Source organism: Canis lupus, chromosome 10 (assembly GCF_003254725.2).
Source record: "Canis lupus dingo isolate Sandy chromosome 10, ASM325472v2, whole genome shotgun sequence".
NCBI lineage: Eukaryota > Metazoa > Chordata > Mammalia > Carnivora > Canidae > Canis > Canis lupus.
In genome coordinates, this window is record NC_064252.1 from 20641814 (window position 1) to 20662617 (window position 20804).

Genomic DNA, 20804 nt, shown 5'->3' on the forward strand with positions numbered 1-20804 from the left:
ACTGGGTTTTATTTCCAGACGCTTCCCCTGCATCACTGCAGGCAAATGGCTGTCATCCTGCGGCCACACTGTCCCAGGTCCATGCTGTGCCTTTGCCTAGAGGCGAAGACCCCTGCGGGCGGGGCCACGCTGGGCTGAGGGCAGACGCTGCTGACGGGGATTTTCACTACATATTTGCCTCCCAGCATCACTCAGAACTCACCGACTGATTTTAAAAAATAGTTTTATTTTTTAAAACCATTAAGGCAACACTGTACCCTGAAATTAACTCCTTACATTCATCAGTCTTACAGCAGGACATTCCAGATACGTACATTCCCATCAACTCAGGACTTGGATCAACAGATGTGATCAGTTCAACCTCCTAGCAGGAAACAGAATAAGACCGAAGATTTCTTGAAATTAAAGTCCTAGTCCTCTAATTGCTCGGAATCGCTATTGGTTAACGTGACTCGGGACGTTGCATTTGCTCTTCTGAGCCCACCCCTGCTCCCTGAGGCTCCAGAGGCCCCCCCAGACCCCGACCCTGACTGAGACACCAGAACCCGCTCTAAAGGATCTCTCTGGAGCTGCCCCCGTTTAGCATGAAGACGAGGGGTCTGTCATCTGAGTATAAGGCACCTAAGTGGTAATGAGGGACACACCAAGATCTTGCCTTGGAAACCTGCACCCGTTGGATGTTCTGACACGTGTTGGCCAAATGCCCTCCCCTCGTCCTTGGGGACCCTGGGGGTAGCACACGGGGACCCCAAGAACACATTCCACCAGGATACTACGAACGAGCCGTGGGAGCCTGGCGGGGCCTGTGGTTTCCGTTGTGTGCTTCTCGGGGGGGGGGGAGGGCGGGGGGTGCTGTCCAAGGGCTACAGAGAACCCGATGTGCAAATACCCTGTCAGAAGGTTTTGGATTGCCTGAGTTCTTTGGTAATAACCCACAGGTGACAATTCCCTGAAGCGCAGACGGCGGCTTACCACCCGGGAAGAGTTTGGGTCTTCAGGACGCTGCGCGAGCACTTCGTGACTTCAGACCTGGGGCTCTGGCCTCCCGGCTTTGAGGGGGTGCGGGGGACGGTGCAACAGGCTTGCTTGTGCTTCCTGCGTGTGACGCCTGATGAAGGGGACAGATTTACACAGGGAAATGAATTCTGCGTGGCTCGGGAGAGATGAAAAGCCATGTCTGTGTGCGCGTGTGTGCCCGTGTGCACACACGTGTGCCACTGCACGTCGGCTGTTCTAGCCCAGCGTCCTTCGTGTTTCCAGTAGGTTCCAAGAGCCAGGCTACTAAGAGTATATGTCAACTGATTTTAAAAGAACCCAAACCTTTGTTATTAGATGCGTGATTATAAGTTAGTAAAATATTTATTCTAAAATTTTTCTTGAACTTGAATCACAGTATTTAAGATACAGTGATCAACATGGTTCTTTTCACCGCACAGTGTAGGAAAATGACACTCAAATACAAATACTGTGATCTTACTGAGAAGGGTACCGAGTGGTATTCACGTATTGTGAGGTACATTTTGTTTGTTTGTTTTTAAGAAAAAAAGGAACAGACCGTCTGTGCTTTTTAAAAGATGGTTTTCCAAAAGTGAATGATTTCTTACTTTGGAAGGATTGATCACTCACTGGTCTTCAGGGCTTGAAGCTTGACTCCTCCCCCCCTCCTTGCCTTGCACGGGCCATGCTGAGGCCAAATGACCCCCTTGGGGCCAGGAACCCTCACATCCAAGCTCACGGGGAGGGCAGGTCTGCACTTGGGTCTGCTGGATGCTGCGGTTCCTCGAATCAGCCAAGTTCAGAGGCTGAGTGTGGGGAGAAGGGGGAGGGGGGAGGAGGCTAGTACATTCCCTTCTCTGGAGAAGCACTTGGGGACGTTCTTCACATTTGACCCGAATTAGCAAACATTTTAAATGAAAAAAACCTGATCCAAAGTCTTAACCCTATCTCTGATGTGTTAAAAAAAAAAAAAAGAAAGAAAAGAAAAACAAAAAGAAAAAAGAAAAAACAGTTTCTTAGTTTTTTTTTTTTTTTTAATGCAAATAGTGCATTGAACAGCTACAGGCCATTAGAGTCCTTGACGTTCTCCACTCCTTCCATCAAGATGTGACCCCGAACATGGATGCAGTTTGGTCTGTTCCATTTGGCAAAGAACTCCAAAAGGATGTGGCTGTTTGAGCTTCAGCTGGGCTGCACTGTATGGTCACCTCCCCAACCCCCGGTTTCCGAGAGGTGGGGTTGTCATCGGTGGCACCCGTCTCGTCTGTGTCTCAGACTGAAATGTCGAGAAGCAGATGGTGAGCTGAGAGCCCCCCGCAGGCCCTAGGAGGCGGCCCGGGCAACGCACGCTGGCCTCCAGCCTGTCCCTCACTGTCCTAATGCGTGGGCCACTCCCGCTGCTCTTAGGGGCCTCAGCCCCCTCCGCGGAGACTGAAGACACCCCCTGCACGCCACAAAACCAGCAAAATGGATGGAATTCCGTAATTTGTTTAATGCATGATGATTCACTTTTTTTTTTTTCCCTTATAAAACTTCCAATACCACCTCTAGTTTGCATTGTGGTTTCCAGAGAAATGTAGTGGATCTCCTATATCCTGAGTCAGACGGAAAGTCACTGCTATTCTTCTTACTCTGGTGCATTTTACAGGCTGTGGGGGTCAAGGATCATTTCCCTGAATTCTATTAAAATGGCACCTAAATATATAACTATATATATCCCAGCAAAACCGTCGACCTCCACCTTCGGAGCCTGGCAAGAATCCTTCATCCCAGGGGAACCCTATAAATCAGCTTGGACCAGGAGTAAAGAGAAGCTGGGCCACTTTCACAGGAGCAGAGCAAGTACAGAGAGCCTGGCTTTGGAGCCGCCCAGTGCCTGGCAGCGCCAACGCCATAAAGACTTTATATGTGGGGAAAACCCAGGAAGCCCTCAGCTGGTGGCAGCGGTCTCAGTTTGTGACTTCCACGGACAGCAGAATGTCCTCGCCATCCTGAGTGGACCCCACTGCCGAGAACTTCAAAGGAAGGCTCTAAGCAAGGGAGCCTTCCGGGGACACCTGCGGTGGGGGGTTGACGGACACCTTCACCCTCTTGACACGAGTTTGCAAGACATTCCAGAGACAGGTGTGGCCGCCGGGTCAAGACAAAAAACCCTCCATCCTGTGTCCAGCGGTTAGGTATCAAATGTGCTTGGTGCCACTGGGGTTTGAAGAAGTGGGGGGGGGCATGAGGCAGAAGTGCCTGGAGGCAGCATGGGGGCACAGGTGCATCTACTGGTAGGGAGCCCTTGGAAGAGTCACGGCCCGGCCGCGTGTGCCCGGAGGCATCTCCTTCCAGCCTCTTCTGGCTGGGGTCCCTCTACGAACAGGCTTAGGGAGCCAGCTGAAGGGCAGGGGAGGCCCTCCACACGTGGGTCACTGCAGGAGGTGGCCGCTCCACTTCTCCGAGACCTCGGTCATGCTGGAACGCAACTCCCACAACATGCATTATCTTTGAGGCTCCCTTGAAACAACGAAAGTGCCTCTAAGAAGTCCTACGGCCTTCCACTAGTCGGTGTGTAACCAGACAAAGGTGTGTAGCTTCTGAGTCTTAACCATAAACGATCGGACGGGAGACGCTCCAGAAGGACCCCGAGTGTTCCACGCACCTTAATTTTAGCTGTGCTTTTCGATGTATCTTACTGAGGTAGCTGTTATGCTGGAGATTTGGGGAAACAGTAGTTGCAAAATTATTAGCTTACTTATCATCATACATTGAACAAAGGAGTTTACTTGTGCCTGGAGCTTCTGCTTGGATCCTAGGATGCTGCCTTGTCTCCGGAACCACCGCAGGATCCTGGAGGCCGCTCGTTTCCTCGGAGCTTCACGCAGCCCAGTGTAGGAAATGCATCCGCAATGCAGAGAGAGACGTTCTCGCTCTTAAAAGGAAGAGAGTCCCTCTGAAAGAGGGGCAGCCCTCCCATGGGTACCCGAAGGCACCGTGCACCGGATTCTCCTCCTGGACCTCACATTCTTACTGACACACGTACACCTACTCTTTAGGTGCTTTAGAGGCATCTCATCCACGAGTGACAGGAAGGCCACAGGGGAAGCTGAGAGCAAGGCGGGAAAAGAGGAGCAGGTGACTGGCACTGCGGTGATACCCAAAGTGCTCCTGCCTCCCGCTCGCGCTGACGCAATTGCAAGCATCCTAGTTTTGTCGATGCTGGGCTTCACCAAAGCGGCCACCGGTGTGGGCAGCCCTCAGGGTGGCAGGGGCAAAATTCCGAGTGTGGGACACCCGACTGGAAAGGCCCAGGAGGAGGAGGGGAGAAGGAGGAGAAGGGATGCTGAGGGATGGGGAGGGAGAGGGCCGGCTGGCTTCCTGGATTTGTCCTTGTCAGCCCTTGCAGACAAAGGCTGTTGGTAATTTTGGGGTCTCGCAGGCGTTTGGCACTTGGTGGCTACAAACAGGGACTTGTTGGAAGAGCGTCAAGGTGGTGACAAGGGGGCTGCCCCCATGTGCTGAGTTCCCCAGCAAAGGAGGGGCTCCATGCTCCGGTCTGAGGCTTCTCGAACCTGTTCTGCTGTATCTACTGCACTCTATGCTGACGTCTACTGAAACCCAGCGGGCAAGAGGGGCGCTTTAACGGGTCCCTCCTGGAAATGCTATGGTATTTTCAACTGGTGAATAGTTCGTCCATATCTGACTGTCGGTGGCCTGAGAAATCTTTGTTTAGGTGGCTCAGATATTCTGTGTGGCAAACAGTGACTATTATTTAAAATGAACGGGAATCTGTGATTTTTGTACTTATCCATAAAAGTGAACCAACTCAAGTGACTTTCGAGCTGAGGTCTCTGCAGCCTCCCTCATGGCCTCACCAGGATCCTGGCTGGTAGCCTCTCTGGGCCCCAGGAGAGCCAAATGCTCACTAATACTCGGAATGCAGAACCTGGGCCTTCCGCAGACTGGCTGTCCCCGCAGAATGCATGAAATAAGGAGCTTTTAAAAATAAGTTTTATGAAAACAGAGACAGTGAGTCTGGAGCCTGGGTCTCGAGGGTCACCTTCCGAGGCCACATCCGTGAATGGCATCTGTCTGGGGCCATGTGAGGAGAGACAGGCCAGTGGTGGCATGGACGGGACACAGACCTGGTGCAGGTCAAGCCACGGCCCTCCAGGCTCACCAGCCCAAGAGGTGGAGAAGAACAATGACACACGTGTGCCCTCCCTCTGACCTTGGATGATCTCTTGACTGCTGTTGTTCACGTGTGGAAATACTTCTGTTTGCTTCCAACAGATCCTCTGACTGGATCATGCAACAAAGAATGAAAACGACCAGTAAGGTTTAATTTTGAAAAGCATGTGCCTGTGGTCACGTTCGCCTTTCCGAGGTGAAGGCCCACTGTTTTACCGTTCTCTGTCCCGTTGCATTTCCATGACGCTGATCTTGGGAACTTTATTGACTTCAACCCTAATCATTCTTCAAGAGCAAATCACAGCAACATTACAGAGTCAAGTTTTCTAGAGACGGAGGGGACAGCGCCCTGTGGGGTCAGGTCCTAAGAGCTGCTGCGAGGCAGGGGGTCAGAGGCAGGTGGCCTGGGACCCCCACCCCTGCACTTCAGGGACCCCGGTCGGCCCAGCCTGGAGGGTGGGGCTGCTGCACCTCCTCTGACAGGACATGTACCTACCATGGTGGACAGAAAGAGTCTGGACAATCACCACCATCAGCACTGCTTTTGTAACTAGACCCAGGTTAAGAAATGATCTTTAAGGCTGAAGCAAATATTTCAGATGTTGGGAAAACCACCCTCCACACGTAATTGGAAAACTGTCACATGAAGGAACTCTATGCCTGCCCTTCTCATTCTCCACATGGTCCCCCTGCCCCCGGGCCCACACTATAAAGGCCCGTGTGCCTCATCTTTTACACTCCCAGGAGCAGCTACCACCACCGAGGGTTAAAAAAATAAAGCTGCGTATTTTAAAAAGCAACACAGGAAAAGACCAAGGAGCTGCCTTGACACATGGGGCCCAAAGACACGTTGGCAACCAACCTGTCGGTTTGCCCCCCGCCCCAAGAAAACACTATCATGGCCCCCAAACAACCTGACTCGGTTGGTTCAGATTTGATAGGAGACAGAGGTCAGAGGGTCGGAGAGCTGACACAGTCTCCGTTTGTCTTGCTCCTGCTGACCACGGGACCACAGACACCAGCTGGAGAAAACAAGCAGAGCGTCAAGTCCGGGGGGGGGGGGGGGGAGTCTTGAGACTCAGTTTTCTGGGATCTTCTAGACAAACCTAGAAACAGGCCCTCCTGCCTATTAAGTCACAACCCCCAACACAGTGAAAACCGACCGACTGTTGCATTTGGATAGCTTATCAAATAATCCTTGGAAATTTCAAATCCTCTGATTAAGAAACAGCATGTTAAAAAAAAAAAAAAAAAGAAACAGCATGTTGTCTTTCTTCAAATTCAGGAAACAGAATTAAAGTCTCCCCAATAAATATTTTGCTGCTTTTAAAAAATAACCTAACCTTTGGATTCATCTAGATTTACAGGATTATAAAAGTTAAAAAGTGCTGATTAGTTTCCAAAACGATACAAAGGAGCGCAAGAGTCAACAGGTGGCAGAAAGAGAAGACAGACCACGTATTTCAAGGTCACCAGTTAATTCAAGGCTACACGGCTAATGTGATATAAAGAAATCTGCATGGATTAACATCAAGTGAGTTAAAATCAGACTGCTGGGCATCATTCCCCTTAATTTTCCAAGAACTGCCTATCAGCTACCTGTCACCGGCGTTTCGACACTTGGCACGCTCTTACAAGTACTGATGTGAAAAAGAAAGAAATGTGGTCTAGGTTTCCGGTTACCTAGGGCTCATCCGTCCCATTCTCTAAGGTGAAAATGGTGGAATTTGTGCAAAGCAGGCATTGCTCCCAGTTTTCATTTGTAGTGCTGTCGACTTTAAAAGTCCTCGAAGAGCTGCTTGTCGTGCGGTTCGCTCTCAAGCCGTCAGTACATGTCCCTGTAGATTTCCTGCAGCAGGGGGTGCAGGGCTGCGTCCGACTCCGTCTTTTTGATGACCTGCACCAGCTGTGCGTGCTCGGTGACCAGCTGCCGGAGGTCTGCCATTTTTTGAAGGAGTTTTGGGAAGAGAAAGATGTTGTCCGGGTGGTTGGTCTGCAGGTGAAGTTTGAGCACATGCACAATGCCCTCCTGCATTTTTTCAATGTGTCCCACGTTTAGAAGGCCGGGGCGATCTATTCTCAAAAGAAATAAGAGACGGTTGTGATAAACCTCCCACGGACACCTCCTAACTGTTTATGGGTTCGGGAGACCAAACATTCTTACTCTTACACTGCCTTCCAATAACGTTGACTCGGCGGGAAGACAGACCTCGATTCTTCCAAAGTCACTGGGCCTAATGCGCAGACAGGACAAATACTCGATCCTAAGTATTTTTGTACTCCCTTAAGTCGACCAGCTATCCTACACCATGGCCCTTTCATTTTGGATTTCCTTGATGACCACCAATTAGGGGAAAAAACCCAAAACATAGGAGTAATCAGACATTCTGATGACGATTAAAACAACCAGTTTTGTATAATATGAAATGAAATACATCTTGAATCAAAACTAGATATTCAGTTTTAAGTTCTCCACCACTGTTTTAAGGATTGCGTTAGACTGGGTTTTGTGGTAAAAAGCACTCGTTAGGGGAACAGATGCTAGGAATCTTCCAATATGAATCTGCTGCATAGACAGTGGAGTGAGATGTGAGTGGTAGATGCTACCTCGATGGGGTGCTGACGAGCCCCAGGAATGCCTGAGATCCGGTGCAGGCAGTTCAACGTGTACACCACACGCCCTCCCTGGGGCAGCTCAACCGCAGGCACCAGACCTCCTGGGACAGAGGAATGCACACGTCCTGGGCACACGGGTCTTTGGTCTAGAGTATTCCCTGTCCCCACTGCCATCCAATAGGCAGTGCTCTCTTTAAGGCCCCACTCCTTACTAGGGTTGTTAAAAGTGCTGCTAAGGATGTGGACTTTTTCATTGCTTTTTCTGGGGTTGTAAAATGAATATAATTACTAACTTTTTAAAAGGAGAGATTAAAAAAACAAAGTGAATTCCCCTCGTAAGGTTTAAGGTATACCACACCAGACACTTTTCTGTACATAGGATTGATATATGATTTTTTTTTTTGAGAGAGAGAGAAATGGAGAACATGTGCGGTGAGACTCCCCACTCAGTGCAGGGCCCAATGTGGGGCTGGATCTCACGACCTTGAGATCATGACCTGAGCTGAAATCAAGAGTCACATGCTTAACTGACTGAGCTGACCGGGCGCCCCGGGATTGATAAGCGATTATAACTTCTTTTAGAAAACTCTGCTCGTACTACCTATAAATGGTTGTGCGCTTGCTTTTTACTCACAGCACTACATCTCGAGCATACAAAGGACAATGTAGATTATGTACAACTGTTTTTGCATTTTACATTTTTTGCCAGAGCAGAAGGACTCCCTCCACCTGACTGGGGGCAGCTGAACAGTAACAGGAACAGGCCTTGTGGGGCTTCCAGCGTCTGGGCGTCTGTGGCCAGCCTCAGCCCTGCAAGTCAGCAAACCGTGCAGGACAGTACAGCTTCTGGCAGTTTGCGGCAGTGGTCGGTGGTCACCCCCCTTGGCCTCCCTGGGGGCTGGGTGAGGTCAGCTGAGTTTACGGTATAGGGATGACCTTCTTATACCAGGACAGGGTTATTTAAAGGAACATGACACTGAGCCAAAATTCTGGGAGCTGCAGAGCCAGCTTCCTTGCAGAGAGGCCCAGATTTTCCTTCACTGGGATCCATTTCCTTTGGCAAAGCAAACTGCAAACACTGCCAGTGAGCTACTGATATTTTTCATTATGAAATGGAATAAATATACCAATGGTGAAATAAACTGCACTAACATCTGTACGGCCCTTTATAGAATACTGCCTATAATACGGATATAACACTATAATAATAGAATTATATAACAGTAACATGATACACTGTACATTGTAACATAATTCTTTCTAATATATATTAAATATATTAGATAAAACTATATTACCATTACACCTAATATATTATGTTTGATATGATTATATTATGATTACAAATAGAATATTACATATACAACATAATTATGAATGGGACATATTCATTTACTGCACAACTATGTGTTTATATATAATAATGTATGCTGTTATGTGATATGATAGGATATAAATCTCACTGAATTCCAATCGGCGGCGATGTAGGGGCATAGACGCCCTCCCATCTGCCAGCGCATGCTCCACTGTGCATGATGCACGTGTGCACCAAGAGGCTGCAGGTGACACGGCGCTGGGTTACGTCAACGACTTACCTCCACAGCAAATGATAGCAGCCACAAAAAGGGAGATGTCGCTGTCATCTAGCTCCAGTGCATTGAACTTCATCGCAAAATCAAACTTTGGTTCCATGATATCACAGAACGGTTTCCTTAGGCTCTTTAGGAACTCACGAGTTATAAAGCCATTTCCATAGGCTACCAGCATCCCGTCTTTATTCATCACAGAAGACAGCATCGCAAATATGGCCTCATACACTCCATATTTCAGTAGAGTGACCTGATCATTCAAGTCCAAGTTCGCGAAGCCAGGGATGGACTTGGCGAACTCCGTGAGCTCCGTGACGGTCTCCACAGATGTGCACTGGCAGCAGTGGAAGATGCGCACCTCTGCCTCCTTGTTCTGGATGCCATTGGCCACCAGCTTGGCCACCAGAGTCTTCTCAGCCATGCACAACGTCTCCATGTCATGTATGACAAAGGGCTGCAAAGAAAGACATGGAAGTGAGCCAGGTAACTGCTGGTAGGCTGTCCTCTTAATTATCGGTGAGCTGATCAGCAGCCACTGTCTGCAGATCACCTGCAGAGAAGCGAAATGTGAACAAAACGCAGTCTCTGTCCTGAAGTAACCTCAGAATTGGCTGGGGACACAAAGACATTCGGAGAGAACTAACGGCATATATCAGTAAGACAGTAATCATCGTTGCCTCACACCAAGTGGGGATTTCATCGCCGTGAAAGTGAAGTCCTGATTTCAGCAATATAGCTAAGAAGAGAGTATTCGCAAAGCACTTTGAATATTTTATAATATTCTCTGAACTCCTAAATACTACTGCGATGGCCCTAATTATAGTAATTTTAAAATTTTATCACCAAAGTACAGGTGACACACAGTGTCATGTGAGTTTCAGGTGCCCAACATACCGATTTAGCAGGTCTACACATCACGCAGTGCCCGCTCCAACGGAGTGGAGTCACCAGACAACGTAACTACGACGCCGCTGACAACAGTCCCCATGCTGTCCTTTTCATTCCCAGGGCTTATTTATTTTATAACTAAAAAAAATCTGTGCTTTCACCTCTTTCGCTCATCCCGCAAGAATTCTCAATTTTACCATTTTATGAACTTTGGAGGTAACCATCGTTATCTGACATTGACTGCCATGTGACTAGGTTTGGGGAGTAAACATACAGAACTCAGAAAGTTGGCATTTGCGTAGCAATCAGCAAACAAGCATTGTTAAGCCCTTGCTCTTTAGGGATAAACTGGGAAAAACCTGAAGCACCCTCGTTTCCCTGTGTGTAAGACTAAAATCTTCATTTTGGTGCTCTGTGTTCTGGAAGAAGCACCGAACCGCAGTGCTGGCAACTTCCATGTTGCCTTACCATTTGCTTCTAAGCCCACGGGTCCTGCCATTTTCTAAGGATCCAGTTGGAGGAAAGAAGAGACTGTTGGCCATATTATTTGAAGCCAGCATGCCCGGAAGGGATTATATATCTGGTGGGGCACAGGAGAACGGACATAAATGTTTTGTGCTGTTGGCCAAAACACACACCGGATCTGTGTGCAGAGCAGAAGAAATGCCAGGCTCTGAGGGATCTCTCTGACTTATAATATGTTCTACCAATCAGTAACAAGGCGGGCCAAAGTATTATTTTCCATTTCTACCAGGATAGTTTTTTTTTTAAGATTTTATTTATTTATTCATTTTTTAAAAATATTTTATTTATTTATTCCTGAGAGACAGAGAGAGAGAGAGAGAGAGAGAGGGAGGGAGGGAGAGGCAGAGACACAGGCAGAGGGAGAAGCAGGCTCCCTGCAAGGAGTCAGATGTGGGACTCGAATGTGGGAACCACTCGAATCTGGGATCGCACCCTGAGTCAAAGGCAGACACCCAACCGCTGAGCCACCCAGGCGTCCCTCTACCAGGATACTTAAATGTGGAATGCATAAGCAGCTCGTTATTTTAAGCCTCACTCTGCCAATGGGCAAAATACATCACCAACCCTGTATGTGGCCCCGTGGCATGATGTGGTCCCTATTTCTGGGCCCCCAAGAGCATCTGGAAGAACCATAGCCCAAAACCACCTGCAGGGCACCTGGAGGGCGTACTTATCTCAGAAGCAAGGCAGATGTGTTGGCACATGGCAAGGGGTTGTCTCTGAAATGTTTAAACAAAATCAGAATTTGCAATACAGGGTTGGACAAAACAATAATTTGATTCTACATCTGAAGAAAGGGGATACTCTAAAAATTACCCACGAAAAAAAATAAAATAAAATAAAAATAAAAATTACCCACGAACGAGTGAAAACATTCTGAATACAAAAGCCTGAGTCCTGAATATCTCAAGTGTGACTGAGGAACACTAAAGTTGTCTCCCTCCAAAGACTGGAAGAAGCAGGCCACGTTACCATTGTTCGGGGGCAGTTCTGCTTCACTTGAAGTAGCTCAGAGCAAAGGCATGAACATTCTAGGGTGGACGGGAGGGATGCTCTTGAAGGATACATAGCAGTAACCCTTCGATTCCAGTAAACACGCTAGTAGGCCACCTTGGCTGTATCACTGGCTTTGTAAAAAAGTACATAAAAGCATTAAAAACAAAGGTTGTGTGGCCCGAAGACATCTGGGAAATGCTGAGTTCTGTGAAGTTAGGGCCTCCGAAAACCTCGACCGCAGCACGGATGCACCGCGAAGCTTCAGCAACAGGCCAGGCCAGGCAGCGGTGCCCCAAGTGTGTGATCACAGAGGACTTGCATCCTTCACTAGAGTATCTTGCAGGACTGGCCACAGAATTTGCAGGATTCAGAGCAAAATGAAAACATGGGGCCTGTCATTCAAAAATGATGAAGAAAAAAAAAGAAAAAAAAACAAAAATGATGAAGAATTTCAAGAGAGTGACAGCGGGGCGTTAAATGCCAACGTGAGGCCCAGGCCTCGTGAAACAGGACACACACCCATGAAACCCGCCCAGGACTAGTTTTATGTGAAACATACTCTCGTAAATGGGGATGCGACTGGTACAAATACTTTGTTTTACTTTTATAAAATTATCACTTGGATTTTAAGAAGGCAGGGCCTCATTAACAGACAAAATTAGAAACCATCTGAATTCAAAACCAGTGCTAACATTAAGAAACCAACGTTTATGGAAGCTCAAGAGAAAATGCATATACTAACACACTTGATAAACACTGTTGATAAGACTATTTTTAAGAATCCATGCTGCTTATATTTAACTATGGAATGCGCCTTTTATACTTAAGTTTGGAAATGAATGTATCTGACATCACAGGTGGTCATTGTAGATAAATAAAGCATGTTGTCACGAGTTTAAACAGCACGAGGGAGAAAGCTACCCAGCCTCCCCCACAAATTATGCCCCACCGAGACCAGAAGGTTCCCCTAACTGACAACTATCACTGCACTCACACCTGACGCTGCTCTGTATGTGTTAATGACAATACTGACAAGAACTCGTCTTCACATACATCTAAATAGTATTTTCCACATAAAGTCAGGCAGCACCATCTTTCAGGAAGAATTTAATTGTGATTGGTAGAATTGCTTTGGATGAAACCATTTAATAAGCTTCTGGTTAGGTTTTACTACACATTTCTAGAAACAGTATAAAATATTAAGTATATTTTTCAATCTTAAGGCAACTGAAGTCATGGGTATACTATTTCAACAGAACACAGTGGGCAAAACCCCACCATGGGGTGAATCATTTCAGGATGGTGCCCAGAAGGCCCCTTGTCCTGAAGATTTCAAAATGCTGAGAGTAATGTGGGAAGCCTTCTTTTTTTTGGGGGGGGGGGGGTAAGCCTTCTCAAAACAAGTGTTAGAGTCTATTCTCAGCCACATGCCAAAAATTCATCCCCTTGCTTCATTCATTCTTCTCAGATAAGACACTTGACTCTGTTACTGGCTTTCTGCAACGGACTCATGGTTTTGTCTAAAATTCACTTATCTTCTCAGAGGACACAGATTTTCCATAACTGAAGACACTCAAAGACTCTGAAGATTATTCCTGACAATTCCGAGCTCTCTGTTTATCTCTGAGACAAACATACGCTGTCCCCTTCATTTGAATGAAGTTGTGACATGTTTGTGACATTACAAAGTAGCAGTAGTACTACTATATGACTGTCGCACAAATAGCGCTAAATAATTGTTTTTTTTTTTTTTAATCTGAACACCCTCCCCTGGGTTCCAGAGGCGCAACGAGCTTCTAAAGCCAGAAGCAAGCTGGAGCAGGGGCGGGCGTGCAGTGCACCTGCACGGGGCTGCGGCCTGGGCCCTTGGCTGCAAACCTCACATAAGAGGTGCAGACTTCAGCGCTCCTCACCGTCTCATTGCCTGTGGCCTCCTGGAATGTCTTCCTGTGACATTCTTAACACCTCACATGTCAACACACCAACTTTCTAAGACACTGTTGAAAAGCATGACTTTTGGAAGCCAAGTTCAGATGGGACTGGTGAGCCTGTCCTCTGTGTGTCAGCTCAGCTTCCACCCCTGCCGTCCTCGAGTCAAGGGCCAACCAGGGACCTGACGAGCAATATCTAGGTGATTAGGGGCCTGATAGGCTCTGCCCAGGTGACTTGGGACCCTGGCCGTCTCCTGGCCTCTGGTTCTGAAATCTCAAGTGCTCAAACCAGCCCATGACCAGACAGAAACATTCACTGTCCCTCCCATCACTCCCTGCCCTCAGCTAAAACCCATCTTTTCCCCAAAATAATGGAATCTACGTGCTTCCAGCAGCTTCATTCCTCCTCCAACACCGTTTCCCCACCACCATCCCATAGCATCCCTCTCCTGGCTCACCGAGCCTCCTAACCAGTTCTAGGCGAGCTGCAGGTCTTGTGTTACATGATCTAGAGGCCATGGAAAATAGGAAAACAGAGGCTGTGTCCTGCACTGGGAGCTCCAGGCTCCCCAGAAGTGCCTCATTGGGCTGGGTGGGGAGACGGGGGAGGGACATGACCTCATCATGCAGAGATCTGGGGAGGTGGTCGCAGGCGTAGAGAGCACAATCATGGGAACACAGGCCACACCTGCATGCTGCCTTTCAGACTGGCCCGCAGTCTCTGGTTCGGAGGTGGAGGGCAGGAGCAGGCACTTGTCCCCTAGCAGTACACGCTGATTTCTGTCCTCCTGTGCCCCTCCATCGCCCCGTGTACGGTGAAGCCCAAGCCTTGATTTTGAGTCTCTTATTTATTTCCTTAAGACCAAAATACAGGGACACCTGGGTGGCTCAGGGGTTGAGCATCTGCCTTCAGCTCAGGGCATGACCCCGGGGTCCTGGGATCGAGTCCCACATCAGGCTCCCTGCATGGAGCCTGCTTCTCCCTCTGCCTGTGTCTCTGCCTCTCTCTCTCTATGTCTCATGAATAAATAAATAAAATCTTAAAAAAAAAAAAGACCAAAATACAGATTCCTCCCCAAGAGGAACTGCTCAGATGGTATCAGCTGGGGCCAAGGGCAATGGGGGTCCTTCTGAGAGCGTGTGGATCTCAGTGGGGTATGCAGAAGGATACTCCATGGGAACGAAATTAATATTAAGAGTGTTTGGTTAAGAGTAAAGTCGACTTTTAAGGTCCCTTTAAATTCTAAAAACCCAAGACAGAAAGAGAAGATCTCAAAGAGATCAGAATTTTGGGTTACTATAATATGGGGCTCTCCTAATCATTTCCAGGAGAGAAATTCAAAGTTAAAAGGTTACTTTGCTTTCACCCGTGTGATCCAGAAAGGGTCTAATTTATAAAAGCCCCTGGGGCCTCCCAGCATGGGTGTGGCTTTACCAATTTAATAGAGTTTGCTCTAGCCCTTCTGTAATGTCTCAGCCTATTTAATTGGAGAATTTTACTGAAGAATTAAAGACTCAGTAAAAGAGAGGTTTGGTTTGTTCATGAAAGTAAGTAGCTTGTGAAATACTTCATTTTCCTGTGACTAAAATTCCAGCTTGTAATTCCCAATCAGGCTTGGTTTAAGCTACTCATTAGTACGAATTAAACCTGTTTCGCCATGCTTGTAGGAAAAAGGCAAAATATCTTCATTAGCCAACCTTGGGCCGGCTCCTCTTTGAAGCAGCTCTGAGATTAGTTCTGCACCGGACACAGAGACTGTGCTGACTGCGGGGTGGGGAACCGGTCACGGGTTGTGGGGCCAGGTGGCAGGGTGCAGGGCTGGGGGCGAGTGGCAGGGCAGGGGGCCGAGTGTTCTGCAGAAAAGGCCCAGAACTGTCCAGAGATGACAATAAAGTCTCTGTAAACAAACAGCCCTTTCTAAACCCAGAGATGTCCTTGCCTTTTCAGTGAAGACATAGGAGTGAGGGGTGAGGGGTCGCGGGGCAGTGGGGGTCAGAGAGGAGGAAGGAGATTTAGGGCAAGGATGCTAGAACACATGCTGAATAGAAGAAAATGCTTTCATTTTCTGACATGAAAATAGAGATTTAAGAAAATATAGGGGTTCCTTGGGTGGCTCAGCGGTTTGGTGCCTGCCTTTGGCCCGGGGCGTGATCCTGTGGTCCTAGGATCAAGTCCCGTGTCGGGCTCCCTGTATGGAGCCTGCTTCTCCCTCTGCCTGTGTCTCTGCCTCTCTCTCTCTATGTCTATTGTAAATAAATAAATAAATCTTTAAAAACAGAAAAAGAAAAAATAGAGGTTTTTAAAAAATGTACCTAAGAAAGATCACTAAGCTATTAACCAGAATTTTTTTTTTTTTTTTTTTTGTGCATTAATTACAGAGTCATCATAGTGACCTGGCTGCTAGGAGCTCTGAGGCGGAGCGAACCCAGAGGATGGGGTTGCTGAGAAGCTGCGGCCTCTGGACTGCTGCTTGCATCCACTGCCCAGGGCACAGACACCGCTGCCTCCTCAGCCCTCCCCGAGGCTCCAGCTACCCTGCAGCCCAGAAGCCACCTCTGGCCAGATGAGAAGCAGCAGCGAGGACACCTACCGGGTTGTTGCTGGCCTTCCCTGCGAGGATGACCCGGGCTTTGACTTTGTTCATGTTGAAGTTCTTGAGGTAGGCCTCGTAAATTCTCTTGGCCAGGGACTTGAGATCTGCTGTCTCTGCGTCTTCTGGGTCCTGTTCACAGGTGAGAATTTCCGCTTTCAGTTTTGCTTTTTCTGATCGTGGCATTCTTCCAAAGCGGATGGCTGGAGACACGGGAGAGAACGGGAGCAGAGGTGAGGTCTCTGGCGTGCGGCAGTGACGGGCCCGGTGGAGTGCATGCCCCGGGAATCAACCATGGACGAAAAGCCACCCCTCAGGACTAGCCAATGTTCTGCTCTGGGGAGAGGAAAAGAAAACCCAACCCTCCTTCAATCCTGGGGTTTTTCCAAAGGCCAAAAGGAAAGGCAACACCGTCACTCATTTGGGCAACAGGATTGGCTGGAGGTCATTTACTGTCATTATGTCCAAAACTGACCCTTAGTTCAGGGAGATGGGAGTGACCCCTAGGGCGAGTTCAGGTGACACCTTTCTTTTTTGTCCAGATGATAGACATGCACCTGCTAGGAACTAGTCATTTAGACTTGCCTTTGCATCGCCATTGGCATGTTCTAAAATGACAGGACAGGTTCAGAATAATGACATCCGCAATGGGGGACGGTGTTTACAAAACATGTGCTCCGTGCAGATGCTGTGACCAATCTGGCCACCCAGGGGTTTGCAATGGGTCCGAAAGCCTTCAATGGAAGTCTTACCGTGTGGAGGGTCTCAGAGGAGTTCCAGGAGCTCTGCTGCATCTCGGCTGTGTGACTTTTCCCTTCTTAGGCTATTCTGGTCGCAAAATGATCTGGGCCCTAAGTGGTGTTGCCGTGCATTCACTCAGAATGCAGTCGGCGGCGACCAGACACGGGAGGTAAGCTGAGGCATGGGGCTGGGGAACACGCTAGACAACCTTACCTACCATTATGGGACATCCCGACCGAAAGGCACTTGTGGAAACGACAATATTGGCACTTATTCCGGTTCTTTTTCTGAATTTTGCAGCTGCGGTCACATTTGTCATAGGCCAGCTTCAGCCGGATGGTTCGCCGGAAGAAACCCTGTGGGATGGATGCACGGTTGGGGGGGGCCACGGATGCCAGGGAGTCAATGTCGTGGCTCTACTCACGTTTCCTGTCGCTCACGTATTGTACTTTGCAAGAGGCCCGAAATTAGTAAAATCGTTCTAAGTGGTCTGCCTTAATTGGGACAAACTGAAAAATTTAAATTTCATGACATGTAAAATGAAGAACTAACAGAACGAAGCAAATTTCGAAGTAGTTTCAAGGCATCCTTGTCTGGCTTGGGAAGACACAATTATAGTCTCCCAGAGTCACCAAGTCCCGTTCTGACTCGTATAAGTGTCACCTTCCCCCTCCTACGCATGTCCAGGTTTCTAGGCATTTTTTGTAAGAGAATATGAACTCCCTAAAAAGGCAAAAATGATAATATACCGTACTAAAAGGAGGCCAACCATTTGTAAATAATGTTCTCACTTTACCAAAGCATCTTAAACTCTTCCCAGTAAGAAGCTTCGGTGTTTCGTCTGTGTAAACACCAAAACGTAACAAAAGGAACTCGGGCCCGCCAGCTAGGACACGCCACTTTGCAAGTAGCTTTTTTTTTTTTTTTTTACAGGTTCATGGTCAGAGGCTTGTGAAGGCCCCTGCGTTTGCTTTGGTTCCTTTTCCCATTTGCTTCCCACTCATTCCCGCACATTTCGGGTGGCACAGGTCCGGCAGGCCTGCAGGAGGGAGACAGCAATTTCTTGGGGGGGGGGGGGGGACAGGAGGGGAGATTGAAGCCTCCCAAGCTGGATGTCCAGGTCTGTAAAGTGGGACGGCCAGAGAAGGCACAGGGTCATGAGGGGGTGGAAAAGAGGGTTCTAACATCAGCAGACAGAGCCGGCCCCACCAGCGTGGCCCTTTCCGCCGCGGTCCAGGCCTCCAGGACCAGCCCGGGCTCAGGTGCAGCATCAGCGTGTCCAGGATGCACGTCGTGTCTGCACCAGGAAAGGCCATGGCATCTTCCAGAAGTCAATCAGCTGTCTCAGCGCACACACGGGAAGGGGATTCCTGACTCACCAAACACTGAGAGTCCTAGATCCCCCACATGTCAAGTACAGGAAGTACTAAAACTGAGCATACAGAAAATTCTAGAAGCGTGATGCGGGGTCCTGATATCCCTGATTGCCACGAGGATTGCTGCCCACCTCACCCAAGAGGAATGAAAGGAAGTGGGCTCCCGGACCCCAGATTCAAATAAAGAGCTCGTCTCTCTGTCCTGGGGCCTCTGTTCCTAAAAATGCACTTCTTCGGGTTATTTAGCGGGCAGGCCCGGCAATCTGCCACGGCCCCTCGGGAGGGAGAAATGAACACCCAACTGAGGCCAGTCTCTTATCTATGACGTCTGGCGGGTCTCGTGGGTCACGAGGAAAATCCGTGTTTGACATGAAAGGAAGCATGCGTGGCCCGTGGGGCAGGGCCCAGCCGCTCGGCCAGCGTACCTTGCAGCCTTCGCACGCGTGGACTCCGTAATGGTAGCCCGAGGCTCTGTCCCCGCAGATTCTGCATTCAATGTTCAAGGCTACGCTGGAAGGTTCCTCGGCACCACCGGGAGCCGCCGGGTGCGTGACCGACGAGGGGCTGGGAGCTGGTGAGAGCGTGTCTGAGGACAGAGGACAGAGACTGATGAGCACTGCAAGCGTAGTCAGGGACTTCCACACCGGGTTTGCGAGGCCACGACTGCACATGGGGTAGTCGGTGAGGAGGCACCTGCTAGTGGGCAGAGCTCCCATCCGGGCCTGGGCTGCCCCCCCACCCCAGGTTCTGGACCCGCACCCCATCGGTCTCCCCACCCCCCACTGGACGTGGCCTACACGCAGTTTGTTACTTTGCTTCCCTACAGCTCTTTTGCAATTGTCAACTTGGCAGATGACACCAGAACACAGGATTAAAGAATCCATGTGGGCGACACCGAAAGCAAAAATCCGTGAAAGATTAAAAAAAAAAAAGTTGGACTTTCTTAAAATTAAAAACTCCTTTGTGCTCTGCAAAGGACACTGGCAAGAGGATGAAAAACAAAGACAAGCCACAGACAGGGAGAAAATATTCGCAAAGCACACAGCTAATAGAAGATTTGTATCCAAAATACCCAGAGAAGTCTTAAAACTCAACAATAAAACAAACAACTCAATTAAAAAGTGGGCAGAGGATTCCAACAGACACTTCACTGAAGAATGGTAACAAATTAGCATGTGAGAAGATGCTCCCATCACTGGTGGCCAGGAACTTGTAAATTAAAATGAGGCATCGTCATGCAGCTGTGAGACTGGCTAAAAAAAAACAGGGTGCCTGGGGGGCTAGGCGGTTAAGGGTCTGCCTTCGGCCCAGGTCATGATCCTGGGGGTCCAGGGATTGAGTCTCGTGTCAGGCTCCCTGTTCAGTGGATAGCCTGCTTCTCCCTCTCCCTCTGCCACTCCTCCTGCTTGTGCACTCTCTCTTGCTCACTCAAGTAAATAAATAAATCTTTAAAAAAATTAAATTAATTGAATTAAATTAAATTAAACAACCAACCAACCAACTAACAATACCCCATGCTGGCAAGGATAAGCAGTAACAGGTGGCTGGTGGGAATGCAGAATGGTGCAGCCACATTGGAAGACAGTGTGGCAAAACAGTCCTCAAGGAATTATAGCCCTAAGTATGTACCCAAGGGATCTGAAAACTAAGTTCACACAAAAACCTACACATGAATGTCTATATCAGCTTTAGTGCTAATCTCCCCAAATCAGAAGCAACCAAGATACCTTTCGATAGGTGAAAGGATAAAAAAATCAAAAAGCCAGTCTGAGAAGGTTATAAACTATATGATCTAAATATCTGGCGTTTTGGGAAAGCTGAATTATAGATTTGGTACAAAGGTAAGTTGCTGCAGGAGCCTGGGAGGCAGGCTGAGCAGGTGCAACAGAGGTTTTTGGAGATGAAACAATACATATGAAACATCACAGTGAAGACAACACTATGCATTTGTCAAAACCCACAGAGCTTTACAGCCCAGAGCGAGCCTTAATGTGCGCAAATACACAAAAATCATTTGGGAGGTGTGGAGAAGACCTGATCTAAGGAAACTTGGAAACGAGTGGCTGGCATCTATGGGACCAAAGGCAAAGGAGCTGCATGTAAGCACGGGGTGTCAGCTGTCGAAGTGGCCCCGACAGGGGCACAGGTTATCCACCCTGATGCTACCAAATGTAGACTGGAGACAATGAACTGAAGGAAAAGTGGCATGGGAGCCAGGCCTCTCACTGCTGGAGTGTGAGCCTGCAGATCCGCTAGGAGAGGCGAGGATGACCCACGTGGTGGTGGGTTAGAGCTGCAGGCATCAGCCCAGTAAACAGAGATACAAATCACTATGTACAGAAATATTTATAGACCTGTGTGTATACAAGGGTCAGCACA

General features: G+C 48.5%; 1 protein-coding gene across 10 annotated transcripts in view; it reads right to left on the minus strand.

Moving 5' to 3' along the window:
• Positions 1-206: 206 nt before the first annotated feature.
• The window catches only part of PPARA (peroxisome proliferator activated receptor alpha), a 72947-nt gene continuing 52349 nt past the window's right edge, over positions 207-20804 (minus strand). For 6 of the 10 annotated variants that reach the window (XM_035696251.2, XM_035696254.2, XM_035696252.2 and 3 more), the window contains 5 exons: positions 18851-19011; positions 17267-17405; positions 16309-16511; positions 9384-9831; positions 207-7245 (listed from right to left, as the gene is read on the minus strand). In XM_035696251.2, coding sequence (XP_035552144.1) covers positions 6998-7245; positions 9384-9831; positions 16309-16511; positions 17267-17405; positions 18851-19011 — 1199 coding nt within the window. In that variant the 3' untranslated portion in view covers positions 207-6997. The remainder of the gene's footprint in view (positions 7246-9383; positions 9832-16308; positions 16512-17266; positions 17406-18850; positions 19012-20804) is intronic. The other 4 variants (XM_049115240.1, XM_025456413.3, XR_004803211.2 and 1 more) reach the window with 3 other exon arrangements.